Raw genomic sequence first — 25,649 nt, forward strand, 5'->3', positions numbered from 1 at the left:
ATTAGATGTGTACAAGGGAAAGTGTTGACCAAGTGCATTTGTTTTTCCATCCAGTCTATTAGATAAATGTGGGAACAGCACAACTGTTGCAATCACAACAACAGTGTGAATATCTAATAATGTCGACAAAACTCAACATTTTCAACTCACTCACTAATGAATTCACACTATTGTGAGATATAGCAGCATAATGTTCATATTAAGTTTATGGGTAACAGAAGCAGCTGGAAGGACAGGAGCAGTAAACACTCAAACATGTATTCACCTTTTAAATATTGTCCCACTGAAGCTCTGTGGAGCGTAAAGTGCAAAAAAGTGTAAAAGAAGTGTTTGTCATCATGTCATTAAGAAAACCCACGTACAGCATAAAACCCACGTACAGCTCTTTACCTCAGATGGTCTTTATCGGGGAGGAAATTAAAATAATAACCTTGAGAAATCATTTGAATAAATTATAATTTGTACGTGATAGCTTGTGGTCTTATTTCGGCTTATCTTCAGATACTGTGTGGTTGCTGAAAGTTTTCGCCAAGTTCAACTGACCAATAATATCGTGCCAACAGTGAAAACACCCTCTCTGAAGCCTCTATTAGAAAGCAGCCTGTCACCTGTCTCGATCACATCCAACGGTGCAGATCAACTCCACCAACACAACAACCCTCATCCTGCTCCTGTGACAGAGAGACACCAACATGCTGCTGTTCCTCTTCTTTTTTGGTCTGGCTCTGGGTGCTGTGTCTCCTTCTGACCCTCAAGCACCGCTACAGGATAGCAACTGTCCCATGTTGTGGAACAACTTCAACGGCCGCTTCTACAAGTACGTCACCACAGCCATGACCTGGGCTGATGCAGAGATCTACTGTGTGTCACAGGGAGTCAACCTGGTGTCAATCCACAGCCTGGAGGAACACAATTTTGTCAAATCCCTGATCAAGAACGTTGACCCTGCTGAGGGGCTCACCTGGATCGGACTCAGTGACATCCACAAAGAAGGAACATGGATGTGGTCTGATGGGTCTTCAGCCACATTTTTCAATTGGAGCAAAGGAGAGCCAAAAAACAAATCCAAAAAAGAAGACTGTGTCCAGACCAACTTTGCTGGAGAGCTGAAATGGAACAACAAAGCATGTTCAGTATCTTATCCCTTTGTTTGTGCATCTCGTAACTGAGATGTTGCATATGTCTTATTGAACCTGGTCACTGTTCACTTGTTGCTCTGCTGACATGCATTTTGGCCTCTACAATAAAGACACAAATGTTCGCTTATATGTGTGTTTGGGTAGACTTTGTTTCACTAACCTTCATTTTGATGTTGGATATTCACACATGTAACTCCTGTGGTTGATCAAACGGAATATTTCCACCCCTTTTTGATAATCTCCTAATTATAATTTTTATTAAATGTCACATACAGTAACAATTACATCTTAATTCACATATTTCAACTCTCTATGCATCACCAACCACTACAATTTTAAAGCAATAATTGTTATGGTCCAATCAGGTCTTAATTAACTGTCATCTAATGATGGCACCTCAGACTCTCATAAATCTACGCTGCATTTCTTCACAAGTAAATGTGTATTATTTCACTGGATACATGAAAAACCTAACTCACTGCAGCAATAAGAGTCATTTAGGGGTTTTCCAATGAAAAGCTAGGAGCCAAAATAAAAGGACTTTGTCCAAAGAGAGAAATAAATGTTTTGAGTTATTGCTTGTATTTTCATTTTGTATCCCTGATTAATTCTTTATCAAAACACTCTTCACACATCTTTCTCATTTGACTTTGTTTTTGTTACAATAGATACAATAAATATTGTCCCACTGAAGCTCTGTGGAGCGTAAAGTGCAAAAAAGTGTAAAAGAAGTGTTTGTCATCATTTCATTAAGAAAACCCACGTACAGCTCTTTACCTCAGATGGTCTTTATCGGGGAGGAAATTAAAATAATAACCTTGAGAAATCATTTGAATAAATTATGATTTGTACGTGATAGCTTGTGGTCTTATTTCAGCTTATCTTCAGATACTGTGTGGTTACTGAAAGTGTTCGCCAAGTTCAACTGTCCAATAATATCGTGCCAACAGTGAAAACACCCTCTCTGAAGCCTTTATAAGAAAGCAGCCTGTCACCTGTCTCGATCACATCCAACGGTGCAGATCAACTCCAACCAACACAACAACCCTCATCCTGCTCCTGTGACAGAGAGACACCAACATGCTTCTGTTCCTCTTCTTGTTTGGTCTGGCTCTGGGTGCTGTGTCTCCTTCTGACCCTCAAGCACCGCTACAGGATGGTAACTGTCCCACGTTGTGGAACAGCTTCAACGGCCGCTTCTACAAGTACGTCTCCACAGCCATGACCTGGGCTGATGCAGAGATCTACTGTGTGTCACAGGGAGTCAACCTGGTTCATTTACTTGTCCCTTCGTTTGTGCATCTCGCACAAACTGTCCTGAGTAACAAGATGTTACATCTGTCTGATTGAACCTGTTCTCTTGTTGCTCTGCTGACAGGCATTTTGTCCTCTACAATAAAGACACAAATGTTCACTTACATGTGTGTTTGTGTAGACTTTGTTTCACTGACCTTCATTTTGATGTTGGATATTGTAACACATGTAACTCCTGTGGTTGATCAAACAGAATATTTCCACAACATTTTGATAACCTCCTAATTGTAATTAAAAAACAAAGCCACATACAGTAACAATTACATCTTAATCCACATATTTCAACTCTCTATGCATCACCAACCACTACAATTTTAAAGCAATAATTGTTAAGGTCCAATCAGGTCTTAATTAACTGTCATCTAATGACGGCACCTCAGACTCTCATAAATCTACGCTGCATTTCTTCACAAGTAAATGTGTATTATTTCACTGGATACATGAAAAACCTAACTCACTGCAGTAATAAGAGTCATTTAGGGGTTTTCCAATGAAAAGCTAGGAGCCAAAATAAAAGGACTTTGTCCAAAGAGAGAACTAAATCTTTTGAGTTATTGCTTGTATTTTCATTTTGTATCCCTGATTAATTCTTTATCAAAACACTCCTCACACATCTTTCTCATTTGACTTTGTTTTTGTTACAATAGATCATTTTACTGTAAATAATTTAGACACATGCACTCTTCAGAGGTGAATGTTACATGCATGACCCTGCAGCACATAGACTGTAGAGTTGTGATAGAGACCCAATTGTAAACAGAAACCATCTTCTGAGCAGCTGTATCCTTGTCTCTGCATTAAAACACTTAAAACAGACTCTTATCCCTTGTCACCAATACTTCCCTGAATTGAAATGTAGCCAGTTTTAAGGACCCGGTTAAGGCAACCCATGCTGATGAACTTACCTGATCCATCTCAGTAATTTATTTGAAATTTGTGTAAATTCTGAAGAGTAAAGAAGTCAGTTTATTTTACAGTAAATGTTTTTTGCAGCTATACATGTTAGTGTTGAGATCTTTGCATCTCAAGAGTTATTTTTGTTCACAGTATTAGACAAACCAGCCAAGATTATAAGAGTAATATTCATAAATTCTGTGTATTCTATTTTGAGGTGACACAACTTAATATGAGCTTCAACATTGTGTCAGTTCATTCTTGAGAAGACAGGTTTATGGTTTGAAGTTGGAATGTAAAAGTACTTGTAGATCTGTTTTCTGGCCACTTGAGAGCAGCAGAAGAGCAAGTGGGTGAGATGACGCTCTTCTCTTTCCTCTGGTGTCAAATGCTGTAGCGGACAGGAAACCAACAGGAAGGTGTAGTTAGTGTTTTATCGGCCGTAGTCATGACTGTAAAGTTAAGTTTTTTTTAAGCTATGTTGTTTAAAACCTGTTTGCATGTTAAAACAAAAAACACAAAGTCAACAATGCAAGACAGGACACATTGTAGGATTTGTACTATTGTAATATTGTTGATGTGTAAATATATGCCCATGTTTGGTATGTTATAATTTATCAGTCAGAAAGCAATACGTCTCCCCTCGTGTCCCCTCAACCTTCTGACAGCTGAAGCCACGTGTCTTTTCTAAAGCAGCGTTTTACTATGTCAACATTTGACTGAAATGAATAAATTATAGGCTTTATGTGACATCTGATGAGCTTGTTGTCTTTCTTTGGCTTACGTTCAGATACTGTGTAGTGTTGTGGAATATTTCTATGTAGATGCGGGACAAGAGTTGATTAAATAAACAGAGTCTGATGAATGCTCAAAGTAGTAAGCGTCAATTTATTGCTTGCAAGCAGGAGAGCGGACGCACAGACACGTATCTCAGTGAACTGTTCAGACCACTTTCAAAAAAGTACAAGGCACATTATATTTTATGCACACTAGAAGTCACGCCTTTAGTTACATTATAAGAAAGGGAGTATAGGTTTTTGGACACGGGTTGATTTGTTCTGCTCATTATTTGGAGTCTCACAGGTGCGTTCAACTGGGAGTCAGTCAGAGATGGGCAGTATTTCTATTACTTGTATTTGAAATACGTATTTCAAATACTTTTGAGTATTTTGTAATTTGTATTTAATAGGGCCGATTAAAAGTCGAACGTAATTTGTAACAAAATACTTCAGAGTGGAGTAATTTTGTATTTAAAATACTCAAAATACTTTCTCCACGAATCAAAAAACAGTTCACTGAGTTCAGTCTTCAGATCTTCAAGTTCAACGGATTGTCTGCCGAGGTAAATATTGTATCTGAGTGTGACAGATGTCAACTAGCTTGGTGTATAATTTATGTCTGGGTCTGGCTACATAGCCTATTGTATAAACATGGTGATGGTTATAATATCAAGCTAGCCATCGATGCTAACATGCTAATGACGCTAGCATGCTGTCTAGGCTAGTGCATAGCCAGTGTTTAGCAAGTTAGCTTATCAGTTGAGTAGCTAGCTATAGGAAGAGGGAGATTGGGAGCTTGTATGTCATATGTGATGAATATGTTCTTGTTGATACAAAGCCAAAGTTTATGGGCTGTTAAGTCCCATTAATAAAAATATATATATACATAATCAAGTTGTCTTTCAATAGCTTTGCTAAGTTACACTGACATTCTGTGACTGTTCTTCCTGTTTGTGGGGTTCACCAGAGCTTTATGTACATTATATAAACCTGAATGCTCTGCTATACCACATTGTGAGAAAACGGAAAATCCAGAAAAAAGTATTTCCTATATTTTAAATACAAAATACATGTATTTTGTTACATTTTCTGGCACCAGTATTTTGTATTTTGTATTTTGTTGTAATCATTTATTTGGGGGTATTTTGTATTTTGTATCAAAATACATTTTGATGTATTTTTGCCCATCTCTGGAGTCAGTTTCATACAGAGGTCAGAAACAATGTTTCCTTTCATCTTCTTCTCGTGTGTGCATGTGAACAACCTTGGAAGACAGGACATTGGTTTCATGAACTGATTAAATACCTCTGTAGGACTGCAGTGTTCTTTTCCTGTATCTCTGTACTTTCCCATCAGTAGAACAACATCTTTCAAAACATCCCAAGATACTAAAATATATTTTACCATTATTATACTTAATACATATTTTACCATTACATTAGATGTGTACAAGGGAAAGTGTTGACCAAGTGCATTTGTTTTTCCATCCAGTCTATTAGATAAATGTGGGAACAGCACAACTGTTGCAATCACAACAACAGTGTGAATATCTAATAATGTCGACAAAACTCAACATTTTCAACTCACTCACTAATGAATTCACACTATTGTGAGATATAGCAGCATAATGTTCATATTAAGTTTATGGGTAACAGAAGCAGCTGGAAGGACAGGAGCAGTAAACACTCAAACATGTATTCACCTTTTAAATATTGTCCCACTGAAGCTCTGTGGAGCGTAAAGTGCAAAAAAGTGTAAAAGAAGTGTTTGTCATCATTTCATTAAGAAAACCCACGTACAGCTCTTTACCTCAGATGGTCTTTATCGGGGAGGAAATTAAAATAATAACCTTGAGAAATCATTTGAATAAATTATAATTTGTACGTGATAGCTTGTGGTCTTATTTCGGCTTATCTTCAGATACTGTGTGGTTGCTGAAAGTGTTAGCCAAGTTCAACTGACCAATGATATTGTGCCAACAGTGAAAACACCCTCTCTGAAGCCTCTATTAGAAAGCAGCCTGTCACCTGTCTCGATCACATCCAACGGTGCAGATCAACTCCACTAATTCAACAACCCTCATCCTGCTCCTGTGACAGAGAGACACCAACATGCTGCTGTTCCTCTTCTTTTTTGGTCTGGCTCTGGGTGCTGTGTCTCCTTCTGACCCTCAAGCGCCGCTACAGGATAGCAACTGTACCACGTTGTGGAACAACTTCAACGGCCGCTTCTACAAGTACGTCGCCACAGCCATGACCTGGGCTGATGCAGAGATCTACTGTGTCAGAGAGGGAGTCAACCTGGTGTCAATCCACAACTTGGAGGAACAGAATTTTGTCAAAACCCTGATCAAGAACGTTGACCCTGCTGAGGGGCGCACCTGGATCGGACTCAGTGACATCCACAAAGAAGGAACATGGATGTGGTCTGATGGGTCTGCAGCCAACTTTGTCTATTGGAGCAATAACCAGCCAAACAACTGCAACGGTAATGAACACTGTGCCCACACCAACTATCATATTGAACTGAAATGGAACGACTCCCCATGTTCACTTACCTTTCCCTTTGTCTGTGCATCTCCCACAAACTGTCCTGAGTAACTGAGATGTTACATCTGTCTGGTTGAACCTGGTCACTTGTTTCTCTGCTGACATGCGTTTTGTCATCTACAATAAAGACACAAATGTTAATCGGTGTGTTTGTGTAGACTTTGTTTTACTAACCTTAATTTTGATGTTGGATAATCACACATGTAACTCCTGTGGTTGATTAAACGTATACATTTCCACACCTTCTTGATAATCTGTTAACTATAATAACAAAACCACATACAGTAAGAATTATGGGTCTAGATGGGTCTTCAGCCAACTTTGTCAATTGGAGCAAAGGAGAGCCAAACGACAAATACGGAAACGAAGACTGTGTCCAGACCAACTTTGCTGGAGAGCTGAAATGGAACGACGCCCCATGTTCATTAACTTATCCCTTTGTTTGTGCATCTCGCAACTGAGATGTTACATATGTCTGATTGAACCTGGTCACTGTTCACTTGTTGCTCTGCTGATATGCATTTTGGCCTCTACAATAAAGACACAAATGTTCGCTTATATGTGTGTTTGGGTAGACTTTGTTTCACTAACCTTCATTTTGATGTTGGATATTCACACATGTAACTCCTGTGGTTGATCAAACGGAATATTTCCACATCTTTTTGATAATCTCCTAATTATAATTTTTATTAAATGTCACATACAGTAACAATTACATCTTAATCCACATATTTCAACTCTCTATGCATCACCAACCACTACAATTTTAAAGCAATAACTGTTAAGAGAGAGATTGCTGGATCATAAGCATTAAAGATGCAAAATGCTTTGCAAGATTTGCTGGATCATGAGTACAGAAAGTCTTCTTGCAGCTCAGCGGCTGAATATTTTTTGTGAAAATGCTGAAGCAGAGCACAGATGATGAGACACAGGCTGCATCTTACACTGTTATGTGGATGTTACAGTTTCGACGTCTAGGCAATGTTTTTCCATTCTGATATTTTATTATTTATCAGTCACAAAGCAATACGTCTCCCCTCGTGTCCCCTCAACCTTCTGACAGCTGAAGCCACGTGTCTTTTCTAAAGCAGCGTTTTACTATGTCAACATTTGACTGAAATTAATAAATGATAGGTTGTATGTGATGTATGTATGTAGGTTGTATGTCATCTCCGGATGAACTTGTTGTCTTTCTTTGGCTTATGTTCAGATAGTGTGTAGATGTGTACAAGGGAAAGTGTTGACCAAGTGCATTTGACCACTGATATCACAACAGAGCAGACATCCTCTGTGAAGCATATAAAATAAGGTTGAGTTGCCTTCAACATACAAACATTCATAAAGCACATGGTCTTATCATATCACTTGATGCTGAGATGACCTTTGATGAAATATAGAACTTGTTTAGTATCATTCTGATCTTGGGAAGCACCTCAGTATGGTTTTCTTGTGTTTCTCTGTCCCTCTCCTGCCATGTCCCCTGTTGGTCTATCTGTGTTTGTGCGTGTTGTTCCTGTGTTGTAGTGTATTAAAGAAAAAATATTAAATTAGAAAATAGCTATAACTTTGTGATTCTTTTTAGGCCAGGATAGAAGGCTTTGCAGGCCCTGACGGCCCACCACTGGACAAAGGAAACAGCCCAGATTAATGATATAAACCTCACAGTTGCCAAAAGACAGAGGATGTTTAAACATATCCAGGTGAGCTTGTGGTCTTTTTTGGCTCATGGTCAGTATCTAGTGAAAGGGCAAAGGGCACATTGTATAATAGGTCCCTGGCATTTCTTTCTATTACATAGCAGAAGTGGAGTTGCCTGTATCATAATATAGTGAATGAGGGATAGTGTATAATATTTGTTCTTCCACCTCTCTGTTATAGCTCAGGACTATTTGTTTTGATACTTTCATAATGTTGATAATCATTGTTTTGACTCAAACATAAATAATGAAACACTAGAGCTGTACTTATTGTGCCAGAGTTATGTCAATGAATCCTTATTTCCATGTATTTTCCAGACTCTGTGCAATAATGAATATTGGAAAAGCAGCTGTTGCACCACAAGAGCACTGCCTGTCCAGCATGAGGATAATCATGTGGACACAACTGGTCATTTACTTCAATCTCACATAAAGAAATCACACTATTGAGTTTGAGCAGCATAAAGTTTTTATGTAGTGTGTGTGTAACAGAGGCAGCAGGCAGGACTGGAGTAGTGAACACTCAAACAAACTTTTTACATTTTTGTCCCACTGAGGCCTTTTGGGGGGGTAAAGTGCAATAAAGTAATAATTGTCCCAGAAACATTCATCACCATTTCAACACTAAGCAGCTTAGTGTTGAAATGGTGATGAATGGCCCTTATGTTATTTCTTTAAAACTAGAGTAGTTAGTGATGCATAGAGAGTTTAAATATGTGGATTAAACTGTCATTTTTACTGTATGGCTTTATTATTATAATTAGGAGATTATCAAAACGGTGTGGAAATATTCAGTTTGATCAACCACAGGAGTCACATGTGTGAACATCCAATATCGAAATTAAGGTTAGTAAAACAAAGTCTACCCAAACACACATGTAAGTGAACATTTGTGTCTTTATTGTAGAGGACAAAATGCATGTCAGCAGAGCAACGAGTGACCAGTTTCAACCAGACAGATGTAACATCTCAGTTACAAAAGACAGTTTGTGCAAGATGCACAGACAAAGGCAAAGGTACGTGAACATGGGTAGTCGTTCCATTTCAGTTCACTAGGAAAGTTGGTCTGGGCACAGTGTTCAGTTCCGTTGTTGTTGTCTGGCTGGTCATCGCTCCAATAGACAAAGTTGACGGTGGACCCATCAGACCACATCCATGTTCCTTCTTTGTGGATGTCACTCAGTCCGATCCAGGTGTTCCTCTCAGCAGGGTCAAAGTTCTTGATCAGGGATTTGACAAAATTTTGTTCCTCCAGACTGTGGATTGACACCAGGTTGACTGCCTCTCTGACACAGTAGATCTCTGCATCTGCCCAGGTCATCTGTGTGGCGACGTACTTGAAGCATCTGCTGTTGAAGCTGTGCCAGAACATGGGACAGGTTCCATCCTGTAGCGGTGCTTGAGTGTCATTAGAAGGAGACACAGCACCCAGAGCCAGACCAAACAAGAAGAGGAACAGAAGCATGTTGGAGTCTCGGTTACAGGATCAGGTTGAGGGTTGTTGTGTTGGTTGGAGTTGAGCGAGACAGGTGAGAGGCTGCTTTCTTATAGAGGCTTCAGAGAGGGGGTCTTCACTGTTGGCACAATATTATTATTAGTCGCTGAACTTGGCAAACACTTTCAGCAACCACACAGTATCTGAACATAAGCCGAAATAAGACCACAAGCTCACCTGGAGAGGTCACATTAAAGCTATAATCAATATAAATCATTTCTCTAAGTTTGTTTTTGTTTTCCTCAAGACCTCCTCCAACTGTCAGGGTTTAGGCAAAAAGAGTAGCAGGGGATGGACCCAAACGCAGAGAGGTAAGAGATTATAATAAGATTTGACTGTGATTTTAATAAAACAAACTGTCCAAAACAAAACTTGCAGGGATCAAAATCCAAGGAAAACAAGGAATGGCCAAAACTCAAAAACGTAATTAGAAAACAAACAAGAGGGATACATACATGAAAGCGCAAACGAGGGAACATACCGTTAAATACCTCAGCAGAGCAGGTCACACAACAGATGAATCGACACAAGGGACACACAGGGTTTAAATACACTGGGGAGGTGCAGGTGATTAGACACAGGAGGATTCAATCAGAGGCGGGGCAGACAATCACTTTCTTTCTTTCTTTTTTTAGGTTTATTGGCGGTTGACAAACAATGAATTGGTGCATTGCAATTCAAAGCAGTTCTATCTGCCCACCAAACACCTCATTATATTTAATACTTTTTTACATTTATTCTCTTCTTTATTAATATGTACAGCCCATGTGATCCTTTTATCAAACCACAACCCTAAATATTTAAGGTGATTATATAGTTTTACTTCACTACCAATTTGTCTCCTTGTAAAGAACATTGTCATCGTCTTATCTACTGAAAATGTAAAACCTCATTTATATGACCACTCTTCTACCTTGAAAATACCTCTCTGCAGTTTGTTTACTATGAATTCCACATTTCTTCCCCCTTCCAAATTGCCCCATCATCTTTAAATAGTGACAATCCCATCCCATTTTCAATTTCACTGAACACATCATTTATTATTATGGAGAATAGTAATGGACTGACAATACTACCTTGAGGTGTTCCATTTTCAATACCAAACTTTCCAGAATAGCTCTTTCCTACTCTGACTTCTCTACATCTTTTTAATAAAAAATCCTTTATCCATCGATACATTCGAGCCTTAATACCCAACTTGCAAAGTCTAATTAGTAAGCCTTCTCTCTACAATGGCCTCCTTCCAGCTTTGAGGCAATTTCCCACCCTCCCAAACTTTATTATATAATTAGAGTAATATATCCTTAGAAGATTCACTTAGATTGTTTAACATGATATAACAAATCTGATCCTTGCCTGGTGCCGACGTTTTGGTTTTCTTGAGACATCGGCTAAAGGCTTGTTTAGCAGATCATTAGTATTTTCCTCTTGCTGTAATACATATTCATTCTCCACTATTGTAGTTTCCCTTCTCCCTTTTACCCTCTTCACTAATATTATCCGAACTATGTATTTTAACAATGGTTTTTGCCAACATCTCTGCTGTCTCTTCATCTCTCACTGCTGTTGTTTCACCATCATTTAGGACTGAATACCCAAACTCTCTTTTTATCCCATTCATTCTTTTTATCGACAATCACACAGGCGGGAAAACATACAAAGGCAGGAAGTGAAGTGAGCACAGGACATAAGAGGCAGGGAAGTTCAAAATAAAACAAGAAACCCAAGACCGTGACACAAACATTTATACTTTATTGCACTTAACCCTCCAGAGCCTGAGTGAGATAATATTTAAAAAGTACATCTATATTACACTTACTATTAACTTTATGCTGCTCTATCTCAGTGGGAATTCATTGCCATAAGTGAGTCTTCAGAATTGACACTCATTTCTAATAAATTACTTAGATGGCTCAATTAAGTTTTCATCAGCATGAGTTGCCATAACCGGGTCCTTAAAACTGGCTACATTTCAATTCAGAGAAGTATTGGTGACAAGGGATAAGAGTCAGTCTTAAGTGTTTTAATGCAGAGACAAGGATACAGCTGCTTATAAAATGGTTTGTTTAAATTTGGGTCTTAATCACAACTACAGTCTATATGCTGCAGGGTCATGCATGTAACATTCACCTCTGAAGAGTGAATGTGTCTATATTATTTACAGTAAAATGATCTGTTGGAGCCATAATGTAGTGTTCTTTGTTTTTGAGGGTAACACAAGGTGAATTTGTATGCAGTTCTGACATTGAACAGTGGGTGGCACATTAACCTAAAAGCTCATATAAGTAAGTTAATGGTAATGAGAACCAGGTGTGTGTAGATAATAGCCAACTGTTTGACCGTTTCAAGGCAACATGACGTGTTAGTGTAGAGTCTCAAGGTGATATATTATCCTGTCAAGTATCCTATGTTGTTCTGTTATGGTGTCAATATGCAACCGGAATAAATGGATCAAAGGAAAGACAGAGCATTGGACAATGAAATGTTTGTGGAACACGCATCCGATCAAGTTCTCCCGTTCGCCTCCCAGTGGCTTTAAGATATGAAATGGATATTGGTTAAAGTCACACATTTTATTACTACAGTTTGTTTGTATGAGAGTCTGAGGTACCATCATTAGATGACAGTTAGGCAAGAACTGACTGGACCACAAGTTATTTCTTTAAAATTGTAGTGGTTGGTGATGCATAGAGAGTTGAAATATGTGGATTAAGATGTAATTCTTACTGTATGTGGTTTTGTTATTATAGTTAACAGATTATCAAAAAGGTGTGGAAACGTATACATTTAATCAACCACAGGAGTTACATGTGTGATTATCCAACATCAAAATTAAGGTTAGTAAAACAAAGTCTACACAAACACACCGATTAACATTAGTGTCTTTATTGTAGATGACAAAACACATGTCAGCAGAGAAACAAGTGACCAGGTTCAACCAGACAGATGTAACATCTCAGTTACTCAGGACAGTTTGTGGGAGATGCACAGAGAAAGGGAAAGGTACGTGAACAAGGGGAGTCGTTCCATTTCAGTTCAATATGATAGTTGGTGTGGGCACAGTGTTCATTTCTGTTGTTGTTGTCTGGCTGGTTATTGCTCCAATAGACAAAGTTGGCTGCAGACCCATCAGACCACATCCATGTTCCTTCTTTGTGGATGTCACTGAATCCGATCCAGGTGTTCCTCTCAACAGGGTCAAAGTTCTTGATCAGGGATTTGACAAAATTCTGTTCCTCCAGACTGTGGATTGACACCAGGTGGACTCCCTTTCTGACACAGTGGATCTCTGCATCAGCCCAGGTCAGCCTTGTGGCGACATACTTGTAGCATCTGCTGTTGAAGCTGTGCCAGAACGTGGGACAGGTTCCATCCTGTAGCGGTGCTTGAGTGTCATTAGAAGGACACACAGCACCCAGAGTCAGACCAAACAAGAAGAGGAACAGCAGCATGTTGGGGTCTCTCCGTCACAGGAGCAGGTTGAGGGTTGTTGCGTTGGAGTTGATCGAGACAGGAGAGAGGCTGGCTTCTTATAGAGGCTTCAGAGAGGGTGTTTTCACTGTTGGCACAATATTATTATTAGTCGCTGAACTCGGCGACCACTTTCAGCAACCACACAGTATCTGAACATAAGCCAAAATAAGACCACAAGCTCACCTGGAGAGGTCACATTGAAGCTATAATTAATTTCTCTAAGTTTTTGTTTTTAATTTCCTCAAGACCCCCTCCCACTGTCAGGGTTTAGGCAAAAAGAGTAGCAGGGGATGGACCCAAACGCAGAGACACGGGATTAGAATAATATTTGACTGATTTTTATAAACAAACTGTCCAAAACCAAACTTGCAGGGATCAAAATCCAAGGAAAACAAGGAATGCCAAAAACACAAAACAAACAAGAGGGATACATACATGAAAGCGCAAAACAGGGAACATACCATTAAATACCTCAGCAGAGCAGGTCACACAACAGATGAACTGACACAAGGGACACACAGGGTTTAAATACACTGGGGAGGTGCAGGTGATTAGACACAGGAGGATTCAATCAGGGGCGGGGCAGACAATCACACAGGCGGGAAAACATACAAAGGCAGGAAGTGAAGTGAACACATGACACAAGAGGCAGGGAAATTTAAAATAATACAAGAAACCAAACAAAAAACATCACAAAAACATTTATACTTCATTGCACTTAACCCTCCACAGAACATGAGTGTGATTGCATTTAAAAAGTACATCTATATTACACTTAATATTAACTTTATGCTGCTCTAACTCACAGTGAGATTTCATAACCATTAGTGAGTTTGTAGTAAATGTTGAGTTTGTGTTCCTAATTAGATATTCTCCTGCTGAACAGAAAGTGTACTTGTGTTTGTAACAGATGTGCTGTTCTCATATCTAACACACAGAGACTGCACGGATATTGAAAACCATGCAAACAAGAGGTGAAAATCTGTAGTGTTCAATATCTTCATGTTATTTTTACTTGTAATGCTAATTCTGTTAATATCACATTTATATTTTGCACAACGAAGAGGAACATATTTATTTGTGTAGGATATGGTCTGGGTCCACGTTCATTTTCCAGGTCCAGACAAGCTTGGTCACTTAAACATTATCTTCCCAAACAACAAAACTGTGTCGTCAATTACGTTTTGAGGGGAAAGTATTTTCTCCTGGTTCTTCCTGGTTTTTGATGTGCCACAAATTCATTTCTAATCATAACGGCTTTTTCAATGGCACTGATGGCCGCGCCAAGTCTAACCAGTTGAGTCGTTCATGCCAGTCTGCCTCCAAGCGGGTTGTTGTGTCGTCAGATTGGCTTCACCAAAAGTCAGTGTTGATTTATTTTAAATTACTTCTGAAACTGAAATAACTTAAAAAACATACTTATTTTAAACCGATAAGTAATGTTTTACTAAACATAACCAAGTATTTTTTGTTGCAATTTTGTTTTGGGTTGTTTCAATTTACAACATTAACCACGTGTTTAGAACTGCGACCGCAATACATGACAAAATATGTTTCCTTGCAAACGTAATTGAGAATGCAGCTTAGTTGTATGGGAACGTAATTTTGAAGGGAACAGGGTTGATCTGACATATGAAACTATCTCAGGTGCTAAGGACAGCTTTTACGAGATGCACAAACAGAAAGATAAGTATCAGAACATTGTCCGTCATTCCATTTCTGATCTTTGTCATAATTCCTGTATTCCAAAAGATAAAGTCCACTGTGTAACCATCAGACCACATCCATCTGCCTTCTTTGTGGATGTCACTGAGTCCGATCCAGGTGTGCCCCTCAACGTGGTGAAAGTTCTTGATCAGGGCTTTGATGAAATTCTCTTCATCCAGACTGTGGATGGAAACCAGGTTGGCTCCCTGTGACGCACAGTAGAGCTCTGCATCAGCCCAGCTCATGTCTGTGGCGACGTACTTGTAGCAGCGGTTGTTGAAGCTGTACCAGAACATGGGACAGTTGCCCTTCAGTAGCTTCGCTTGATGGTCATCAGAAGGAGACACAGCACCCAGAGCCAGACCAAACAAGAACAGGAACAGCAGCATGTTGGTATCAGAGTCTCCGTCTAAAACGTGATGTGAACTGTTGCGCGTTATCAAGAATCTTGCAGACAGTTGAAAAGCCACTTTCTTTTATATGCTTCAGAGGGTGTCTGCAATGTTGGTGTGACATCATTGGTCGAATGCACTTGGCAAACACTTTCAGTTGTACACAACATACTATCTGAACATAAGCCAACAAAAACACATTAAATATCTGAATATAAGCCAAAGAAAGACAAGCTCATCAGATGTCACATAAAACCTATAATTCATTAATTTCAGTCAAATGTTGACATAGTAAAACGCTGCTTTAGAAAAGACACGTGGTTTCAGCTGTCAATAGGTTGAGGGGACACGAGGGGAGAAGTATTGCTTTGTGACTGAACAAGTTTTCATTTACAACTGATAAAAAACCGGGTCCTTAAAACTGTCTACTGTAGCCGGTAGTGAAATGTCCCTCCTTGGCTACTGTAGGGTTAGGTAGGCCTTAGCACCTCCTGCTTCCTTGTTCCCAAATTGTTTGGTTTTCGAGCGTTGTCATTCCCCTCTGATCCCTGGTGAGACATGTTGTGCCTGTCACGTGCAATGCTTTGGTAGTTAACTTAGTTGTGTTAAGTTGAGTTGTTGTTACTGTGGGTTTTACTCTGGTTCAGTTACTCCAGGTCCGGCTCCATAGAGACTCTCGCTTCGCCGTGTTGAGCTGTCCGGATGGGGGTTGCGCAACGATCAGACAGGAGCTGACTGCCACTGCAGTCTTGTTTAGTCTTTAGTTTGTTGGTTCACTTTGTTATCTCTGTAGCGCTCATTGCTTTCCCCCGATAAATAGTAGATTCTTGAACATTAGTAGAACATTGTGTGTTGAGCAGCTGTTTTGTTTGTCCAAGTGCTGTAGGACCTGTGGCTAAATGACTTATTACAGCAGTGAGTTAGGTTTTTCATGGATCCAGTGAAATAATACATATTTTCTTGTGAAGAAATGCAGCGTAGATTTATGAGAGTCTGAGGTTCCGTCATTAGATGGCAGTTAGTTAAGACCTGACTGGCCCTTATGTTATTTCTTTAAAACTGGAGCGGTTAGTGATGCATAGAGAGTTTAAATATGTGGATTAAACTGTCATTTTTACTGTATGGCTGCATTATTATAATTAGGAGATTATCAAAAAGGTGTGGAAGTATTCAGTTTGATCAACCACAGGAGTCACATGTGTGAACATCCAATATCAAAATTAAGGTTAGTAAAACAAAGTCTACCCAAACACACATGTAAGTGAACATTTGTGTCTTTATTGTAGAGGACAAAATGCATGTCAGCAGAGCAACGAGTTTCAACCAGACAGATGTAACATCTCAGTTACTAAGGACAGTTTGTGCAAGATGCACAGACAAAGGGAAAAGTACGTGAACATGGGTAGTCGTTCCATTTCAGTTCACTAGGAAAGTTGGTCTGGGCACAGTGTTCATTTCCGTCGTAGTTGTCTGGCTGGTCATCGCTCCAATAGACAAAGTTGACGGTGGACCCGTCAGACCACATCCATGTTCCTTCTTTGTGGATGTCACGGAGTCCGATCCAGGTGTTCCTCTCAGCAGGGTCAGAGTTCTTGATCAGGGATTTGACAAAATTCTGTTCCTCCAGACTGTGGATTGACACCAGGTTGACTCCCTTTCCGACACAGTAGATCTCTGCATCAGACCAGGTCATGTCTGTGGCGACGTACTTGTAGCATCTGCTGTTGAAGCTGTGCCAGAACATGGGACAGGTTCCATTCTGTGGCGGTGCTTGAGTGTCATTAGAAGGAGACACAGCACCCAGAGTCAGACCAAACAAGAAGAGGAACAGAAGCATGTTGGAGTCTCTGTAACAGGAGCAGGATGAGGGTTGTTGTTGATCGAGAGAGGCTGCTTTCTTATAGAGGCTTCAGAGAGGGGGTCTTCACTGTTGGCACAATATTATTATTAGTCGCTGAACTCGGCGAACACTTTGAGCAACCACACAGTATCTGAACATAAGCCAAAATAAGACTACAAGCTCTAGAGATGCCACATTAAAGCTATAATTAATTAAAATATTTTCTCTAGGTTTTTGTTTTCCTCAAGACCCCCTCCAACTGTCAGGGTTTAGACAAAAAGAGTAGCAGGGGATGGACCCAAGCACAGAGAGACACAGGATTAGAATAATTTGACTGATTTTTATAAACAAACAAAACTTGCAGGGACCAAAATCCAAGGAACAGGCAAAACACAAAACAAACAAGAGGGATACATACATGAAAGCGCAAAGAGCAAAACAGGGAACATACCATTAAATACCTCAGCAGAGCAGGTCACACAACAGATGAACTGACACAAGGGACACACAGGGTTTAAATACACTGGGGAGGTGCAGGTGATTAGACACAGGAGGATTCAATCAGGGGCGGGGCAGACAATCACTTTCTTTCTTTCTTTTTTGAGGTTTATTGGCGGTTGGCAAACAATTATTTGGTGCATTACCGCCACCAACTGGTATGGAGTGTGGATCAGAATGTCTCGTATTTAAAAATTCAAAGAAAAGAAAAAACAAACTAAACTAAAAAATAAAATAAAACAACGGACTCATATTTTCTTAATAATATTTATTAATCAAAGATATTGAAATAATACTTGATAACACTCAGTCTTTGAGTTCTTTTGCAGAATATATCCACTATATCCAACCGTACCTTCATCTTGCCGAGGTCTCCAATCAGCTGCCCTCTTTCCTGCTCATATTTCTGACATTGCACAATAACATGTTCTATTGTTTCCTCTTGCCCACAATAGTCGCATTTTCCTGTTTGGTGTTTACCTATTTTTTGAAGCATACTGTTTAGGCCAGTGTGTCCAAATCTAAGCCTTGATATTACCGTTTCCTCTCTCCTGGTCCTTCCTGCACATCTCATTTCTCCCACTTTCCTCTGAACTTGGTCAAACCATCGTCCTTTCCTGTCTTCTTCCCATTGCTTCTGCCACCTTTTCTTCAACCTCTGTTTAATGATACTTTTTTTTTCTGATTTACTGAAGCTGACTGCAACATTAATGCAGCTATTTTTCGTGGCCTCTTTTGCAGCTTTATCTGCTATTTAATTTCCTTTGACCCCAATATGTGCTGGTACTCATAGGAAGATGACTGTCAGACCCATCATTTGAATTCTGTTTAATGTTTGTTGTATTTCTATAAGGATGTCTGGTCTACTTTCTGAATGGCTGCTCTGTAAGCTGGCTAATGATGAACTTGAATCTGAACAAATGATTGCCCTCAATGGTCTTGGGTCCTCTATCCACTATAGTGCTAACATTATTGCCAGCATTTCCCCCGAGTACACTGATACTCCCTCAGTGATCATTTTACCGATTTTAATATTAAATTCTGGAACAATAAATGCCACTCCTACCTTGTTTCCTAAATTCTTTGATGCATCTGTGAAAACCTATGTAATCACACTCATGCTCTGTGGAGGGTTAAGTGCAATAAAATATAAATGTTTGTGTGACGGTTTTTTTTTTCAGTTGGTTTCTTGTATTATTTTAAATTTCCCTGGCTCTTGTGTCATGTGTTCACTTCACTTCCTGCCTTTGTATGTTGTCCCGCCTGTGTGATTGTCTGCCCCGCCCCTGATTGAATCCTCCTGTGTCTAATCACCTGCACCTCCCCAGTGTATTTAAACCCTGTGTGTCCCTTGTGTCAGTTCATCTGTTGTGTGACCTGCTCTGCTGAGGTATTTAATGGTATGTTCCCTGTTTTGCGCCTTCCTCTTTCATGTATGTATCCCTCTTGTTTGTTTTCTAATTACGTTTTTGGGTTTTGGCCATTCCTTGATTTCCTTGGATTTTGATCGCTGCAAGTTTTGTTTTGGACAGTTTGTTTATTAAAATCACAGTCAAATCTTATTATAATCTCATCTCTCTGCGTTTGGGTCCATCCCCTGCTACTCTTTTTGCCTAAACCCTGACTGCTGGAGGGGGTCTTGAGGAAATTAAAAACAAAAACTTAGAGAAATTATTTATATTGATTATAGCTTTAATGTGACATCTTCAGGCGAGCTTTTGGTCTTATTTCGGCTTATGTTCAGATACTGTGTGGTTGCTGAAAGTGTTTGCCAAGTTCAGCTGACTAATAATAATATTGTGCCAACAGTGAAAACACCCTCTCTGAAGCCTCTATAAGAAAGCAGCCTCTCACCTGTCTCAATCAACTCCAACACAACAACCCTCAACCTGATCCTGTGACAGAGACTCCAACATGCTTCTGTTCCTCTTCTTGTTTGGTCTGGCTCTGGGTGCTGTGTCTCCTTCTAATGACACTCAAGCACTGCTACAGGATGGAACCTGTCCCACGTTCTGGCACAGCTTCAACAGCAGATGCTACAAGTACGTCGCCACAGACATGACCTGGTCTGATGCAGAGTTCTACTGTATCCGAGAGGGAGGAGCCAACCTGGTGTCAATCCACAGTCTGGAGGAACAGAATTTTGTCAAATCCCTGATCAAGAACTTTGACCCTGCTGAGTTGTGGACCTGGATCGGACTCAGTGACATCCACAAAGAAGGAAACTGGATGTGGTCTGATGGGTCTGCAGCCAACTATTTCTTTTGGCATGAAGGAGAACCAAACAACGTTGCAGGAAGTGAGCACTGTGTTCACACAAACTTTGGCTCACAAATGAAATGGAATGATGAACCATGTTCTCATGCATTACATTTTGTTTGTGCATCTCGCACAATTTGTCCTTAGTAACTAAAAAGGTTATGTCTGCTTGAACTCTTGACTTTCCGCCTGTTGCTCTGTTATGCATTAAGCCTGAACAATAAAGATACAAAAGTGTGCACAGAAGTAATTTCATTAATTTTCATGAATCTAATTTCTTTTGACGTCTGATCAATGATCATGTTTAGCAGATCAGACTCCTCACAGAGAAACTTGGGTAGCATTCAACATATAAAGCGCAAGGTCTGATCATTTCACTTGATGCTGAGAAGCTCTTTGATCAGTAGTACTGATGGTCTTGGGGAGGGTTTTATTAGCTGGATTAAGTTGCTATTTTTATCAACCCAAGGCCAGCGTACTCGTTAATGGCATATGATCGTCACAGTTGTTGTTGGGGAGATCAACCCGTCAGTGAGACGCTGTATCCCTTCTGATTTTCATGCTAGTTATTGAACTGAATCCATTAGGAGCCACAGCAGGAACCCAAATAAGATCTATTGTATAAAAAACTGAGCTTAATGCAGATATCTTACTGTTTATTACTATCATGAATCTAGACCAGCTTTAGTGTTAATTAGTCAGTTCTTTGGTTCCTTGTCAGGATGTCAAATTGATTCTGATAATTGGCTGACAAATTGGCTTCTTACATAAACCTGACAGCTGCCAAAAGACGGAGGTATAATATTTCCAAATGAGCCTGTTGTAGTAGACTCACCTATACTGTGTTTGGGTTCAGTGCTGTTGAAATGGAAGAGAGCATTGAAGCAATGAATTTGTGGTACATCAAAAACCAGGAAGAACCAGGAGAAAATACTTTCCCCTCAAAATGTAATTGACGATACAGTTTTGTTTGGGAAGATTTTTAGGTGACTAAGCTTGCCTGATTGAACATAAAACCCACAATACAAATGAATACATTTCCTCTCTGTTGTGCAAAATATAAATGTGATATCAACAGAATTAGCATTACAAGTAAGCAACAAAATGAAAATATTTTACACTACAGATTTTTACCTCTTGTTTGCATTGTTTTCCATATCCGTGCAGTCTCTGTGTGGTAGATATGAGAACAGCACATCTGTTACAAACACAAGTACACTTTCTGCTCAGCAGGAGAATATCTAATTAGGAACACAAACTCAACATTTACTACAAACTCACTAATGGTTATGAAATCTCACTGTGAGGTAGAGCAGCATAAAGTTAATATTAAGTGTAATATACTTAATTTTATTTTTAAATGTAATCACACTCATGCTCTGTGGAGGGTTAAGTGCAGTAAAGTATAAATGTTTTTGTAATATTCTTGTGGGGTTTTTTTATAGTTGGTTTCTTGTATTATTTTAAATTTCCCTGCCTCTTGTGTCATGTGTTCACTTTTGTCATGTGTTGTCCCGCCTGTGTGATTGTCTGCCCCGCCCCTGATTGAATCCTCCTGTGTCTAATCACCTGCACCTCCCCAGTGTATTTAAACCCTGTGTGTCCCTTGTGTCAGTTCATCTGTTGTGTGACCTGCTCTGCTGAGGTATTTAATGGTATGTTCCCTGTTTTGCTCTTTGCGCTTTCATGTATGTATCCCTCTTGTTTGTTTTGTGTTTTGCCTGTTCCTTGTTTTCCTTGGATTTTGATCCCTGCAAGTTTTGTTTCTGACAGTTTGTTTATAAAAATCAGTCAAATTATTCTAATCCTGTGTCTCTCCGTGCTTGGGTCCATCCCCTACTACTCTTTTTGTCTAAACCCTGACAGTTGGAGGGGGTCTTGAGGAAAACAAAAACCGAGAGAAAATATTTTAATTAATTATAGCTTTAATGTGACATCTCTAGAGCTTGTAGTCTTATGTTCAGATACTGTGTGGTTGCTCAAAGTGTTCGCCGAGTTCAGCGACTAATAATAATATTGTGCCAACAGTGAAGACCCCCTCTCTGAAGCCTCTATAAGAAAGCAGCCTGTCTCGATCAACAACAACCCTCATCCTGCTCCTGTGACAGACTCCAACATGCTTCTGTTCCTCTTCTTGTTTGGTCTGGCTCTGGGTGCTGTGTCTCCTTCTAATGACACTCAAGCACTGCTACAGAATGGAACCTGTCCCATGTTCTGGCACAGCTTTAACAGCAGATGCTTCATGTACGTCGCCACAGACATGACCTGGGCTGATGCAGAGATCTACTGTGTCAGAAAGAGAGTCAACCTGGTGTCAATCCACAGTCATGAGGAACAGAATTTTGTCAAATCCCTGATCAAGAACTCTGACCCTGCTGAGAGGAACACCTGGATCGGACTCCGTGACATCCACAAAGAAGGAACATGGATGTGGTCTGATGGGTCCACCGTCAACTTTGTCTATTGGAGCGATGACCAGCCAGACAACTACGACGGAAATGAACACTGTGCCCAGACCAACTTTCCTAGTGAACTGAAATGGAACGACTACCCATGTTCACGTACTTTTCCCTTTGTCTGTGCATCTTGCACAAACTGTCCTTAGTAACTGAGATGTTACATCTGTCTGGTTGAAACTCGTTGCTCTGCTGACATGCATTTTGTCATCTACAATAAAGACACAAATGTTCACTTACATGTGTGTTTGGGTAGACTTTGTTTTACTAACCTTAATTTCGATATTGGATGTTCACACATGTGACTCCTGTGGTTGATCAAACTGAATATTTCCACACCTTTTTGATAATCTCCTAATTATAATAACAAAGCCATACAGTAAAAATGACAGTTTAATCCACATATTTAAACTCTCTATGCATCACTAACCGCTCCAGTTTTAAAGAAATAACATAAGGGCCAGTCAGGTCTTAACTAACTGTCATCTAACGACGGAACCTCAGACTCTCATTAATCTACGCTGCATTTCTTCACAAAATGTGTATTTCACTGAATCCATGAAAAACCTAACTCACTGCAGTAATAGTCATTGAGCCACGCTTCCCACAGGTCCTACAGCACTTGAACAGAAAACCGCTGTTTAACACACAATGTTGGCACCGCATGGCAGCTACAAGAATCTATTTATTGGGGGAAAGCAATGAATGCAACAGGATGACAAAATGAACGAACACAGACTAAAGACTAAACTAAACAGCAGTGGCAGTCAGCTCCTGTCTGATCGTTGCGCAACCCCCATCCGGACAGCTCAACACGGGGAAACGAGAGTCTCTATGGAGCCGGACCTGGAGTAACTGAACCAGAGTAAAACCCACAGTAACAACAACTCAACTTAACACAACTAAAGTTAACTACACAAAGCATTGCACGCGACGGGCACATGTCGCACCAGGGATCAGAGGGGAATGACAAAGCTCGTAAACCAAGCAATTTGGGAACAAGGAAGCAGGAGGTGCTAAGGCCTACCTAACCCTACAGTAGCCAAGGAGGGACATTTCACCACCGGCTACAGTAGACAGTTTTAACGACCCGGTTATGGCAACCCATGCTGAAGAACTTACTTGATCCTTTTAAGTAATTTATTTAAAATGAGTGTAAATTCTGAAGACTAAAGTCAATTCATTTCGGTAAATGTTTTTTGCAGGTATACATGTTAGTGTTGAGATCTTTGCATCTCAAGAGTTATTTTTGTTCACAGTATTAGACAAACCAGCCAAGATTATAAGAGCAATATTCATAAATTCTGTGTATTCTATTTTGAGGTGACACAACTCAATATGAGCTTCAACCTTGTGTCAGTTCATTCTTGAGAAGACAGGTTTGTGGTTTGAAGCTGGAATGTAAAAGTACTTGTAGATCTGTTTTCTGGCCACTTGAGAGCAGCAGAAGAGCAAGTGGGTGAGATGACGCTCTTCTCTTTCCTCTGGTGTCAAATGCTGTAGCGGACAGGAAACCAACAGGAAGGTGTAGTTAGTGTTTTATCGGCCGTAGTCATGACTGTAAAGTTACGGTTTTTGAAAGCAATGTTTAAAACCTGTTTGCAGGTTAAAACAAAAAACACAAAGTTCACATTGCAAGATAGGACACCTATACTGTGTTTGGGTTCAGCGCTGTTGAAATGGAAGAGAGCATCCTCTTGAGTGGAGGAGATGCACTCTTGTTGTTTCACTGAGGGAACTTTAAGCAAAAATAAATCCTGTTCTAAATGAGACAAGTTAATGCTTCATATGTCTTTCAAGGTCAGGCAGAATATGATTAACGTCACAAGTACTTTGTCATACAACTCTATCAATGATTAGTAGGGATTGCTTAATGATAACAATAGTGTTTAATGTGTTTTTGTTGGCTTATGTTCAGATAGTATGTTGTGTACAACTGAAAGTGTTTGCCAAGTGCATTCGACCAATGATATCACACCAACATTACAGACACCCTCTGAAGCATATAAAAGAAAGTGGCCTTTCAACTGTCTCTGCAAGATTCTTGATAACGCGCAACAGTTCACATCACGTTTTAGACGGAGACTCTGACACCAACATGCTGCTGTTCCTCTTCTTGTTTGGTCTGTCTCTGGGTGCTGTGTGTCCTTCTAATGACACTCAAACGCCGCTACAGGATGGAACCTGTCCCACGTTCTGGTACAGCTTCAACAAACGCTGCTACAAGTACGTTGCCACAGACATCACCTGGGCTGAGTCAGAGATCTACTGTGTCAGAAAGGGAGCCAACCTGGTGTCAATCCACAGTCTGGAGGAACAGAATTTTGTCAAATCCCTGATCAAGAACTTTGACCCTGCTGAGGCGCGGACCTGGATCGGACTCAGTGACATCCACAAAGAAAGAACATGGATGTGGTCTGATGAACTCTGAACTCCCGGGTTGTTATATCAACAACCCGGGAGTTGTTGATATAATCGCAGCTCTAAAGGCTATGAGCACTACGTTGTAGACTACCTCAGTACCTCCATGCATGACGATCAAATTCCAATGCTGCATTTGCAAATGGTTGGCTGGGGTTCCCTGCTTGATTTAGGTAGTATGACCTCTCTTGGATGCATGCTTGCATCCTTTCCAAAAAACACCGAACAGCTGAGGTCTGCAGCAGTCTTGCCGATACAGATATTTCACTTTTTGGTAAATCGACCTCTTTTCTCAAGATAACATTTGCTGAGGTCTGCAGCAAGCTTACTGTTGCATATAGATTTTCTATTGTCTGGCTGATGCTTAGCATGGGCGTTGTACTAGACTTGGGGTTGGGTTCCGTTGTTTTGGGGGTTGAAGCTTGGTGCTCTCCGTTTTGGCTTGGTAGCTGAGTGGAGGCATCATACTTTTTAGGTGACTAAGCTTGTCTGAACATGGACCCAGACCATTTTTTGTACAAATAAATATTTTTCCTCTGTTGTGCAAAATATAAATGTGATATTAACAGAATTAGCATTACAAGTAAGTAACAAAATTAAGATATTTTACATTTTTACCTATTGTTTGCATTGTTTTCCATATCCGTGCAGTCTCTGTGTGTTAGATATGAGAACAGCACAACTGTTGCAAACACAAGTACACTTTCTGTTCAGCAGGAGAATATCTGATTAGGA

General features: G+C 40.0%; 1 protein-coding gene across 1 annotated transcript; it reads right to left on the reverse strand.

Annotated features, from left to right (window-relative positions):
- Positions 1–12,799: 12,799 nt before the first annotated feature.
- On the reverse strand, positions 12,800–15,437 carry LOC306708361 (galactose-specific lectin nattectin-like; the record flags this gene model as incomplete). Its single annotated transcript, XM_079176193.1, has 2 exons — positions 12,800–13,241; positions 15,105–15,437. The coding sequence occupies 2 exons, from the start codon at positions 15,435–15,437 to the stop codon at positions 12,828–12,830; spliced, it is 747 nt and encodes a 248-aa protein (XP_079032319.1). The 3' UTR covers positions 12,800–12,827.
- Between the last annotated feature and the right edge of the window lie 10,212 nt (positions 15,438–25,649).

The sequence above is a fragment of the Pholis gunnellus genome (genome assembly GCF_910591455.1).
Source record: "Pholis gunnellus genome assembly, chromosome: 16".
NCBI classification, from domain to species: Eukaryota; Metazoa; Chordata; class Actinopteri; order Perciformes; family Pholidae; genus Pholis; species Pholis gunnellus.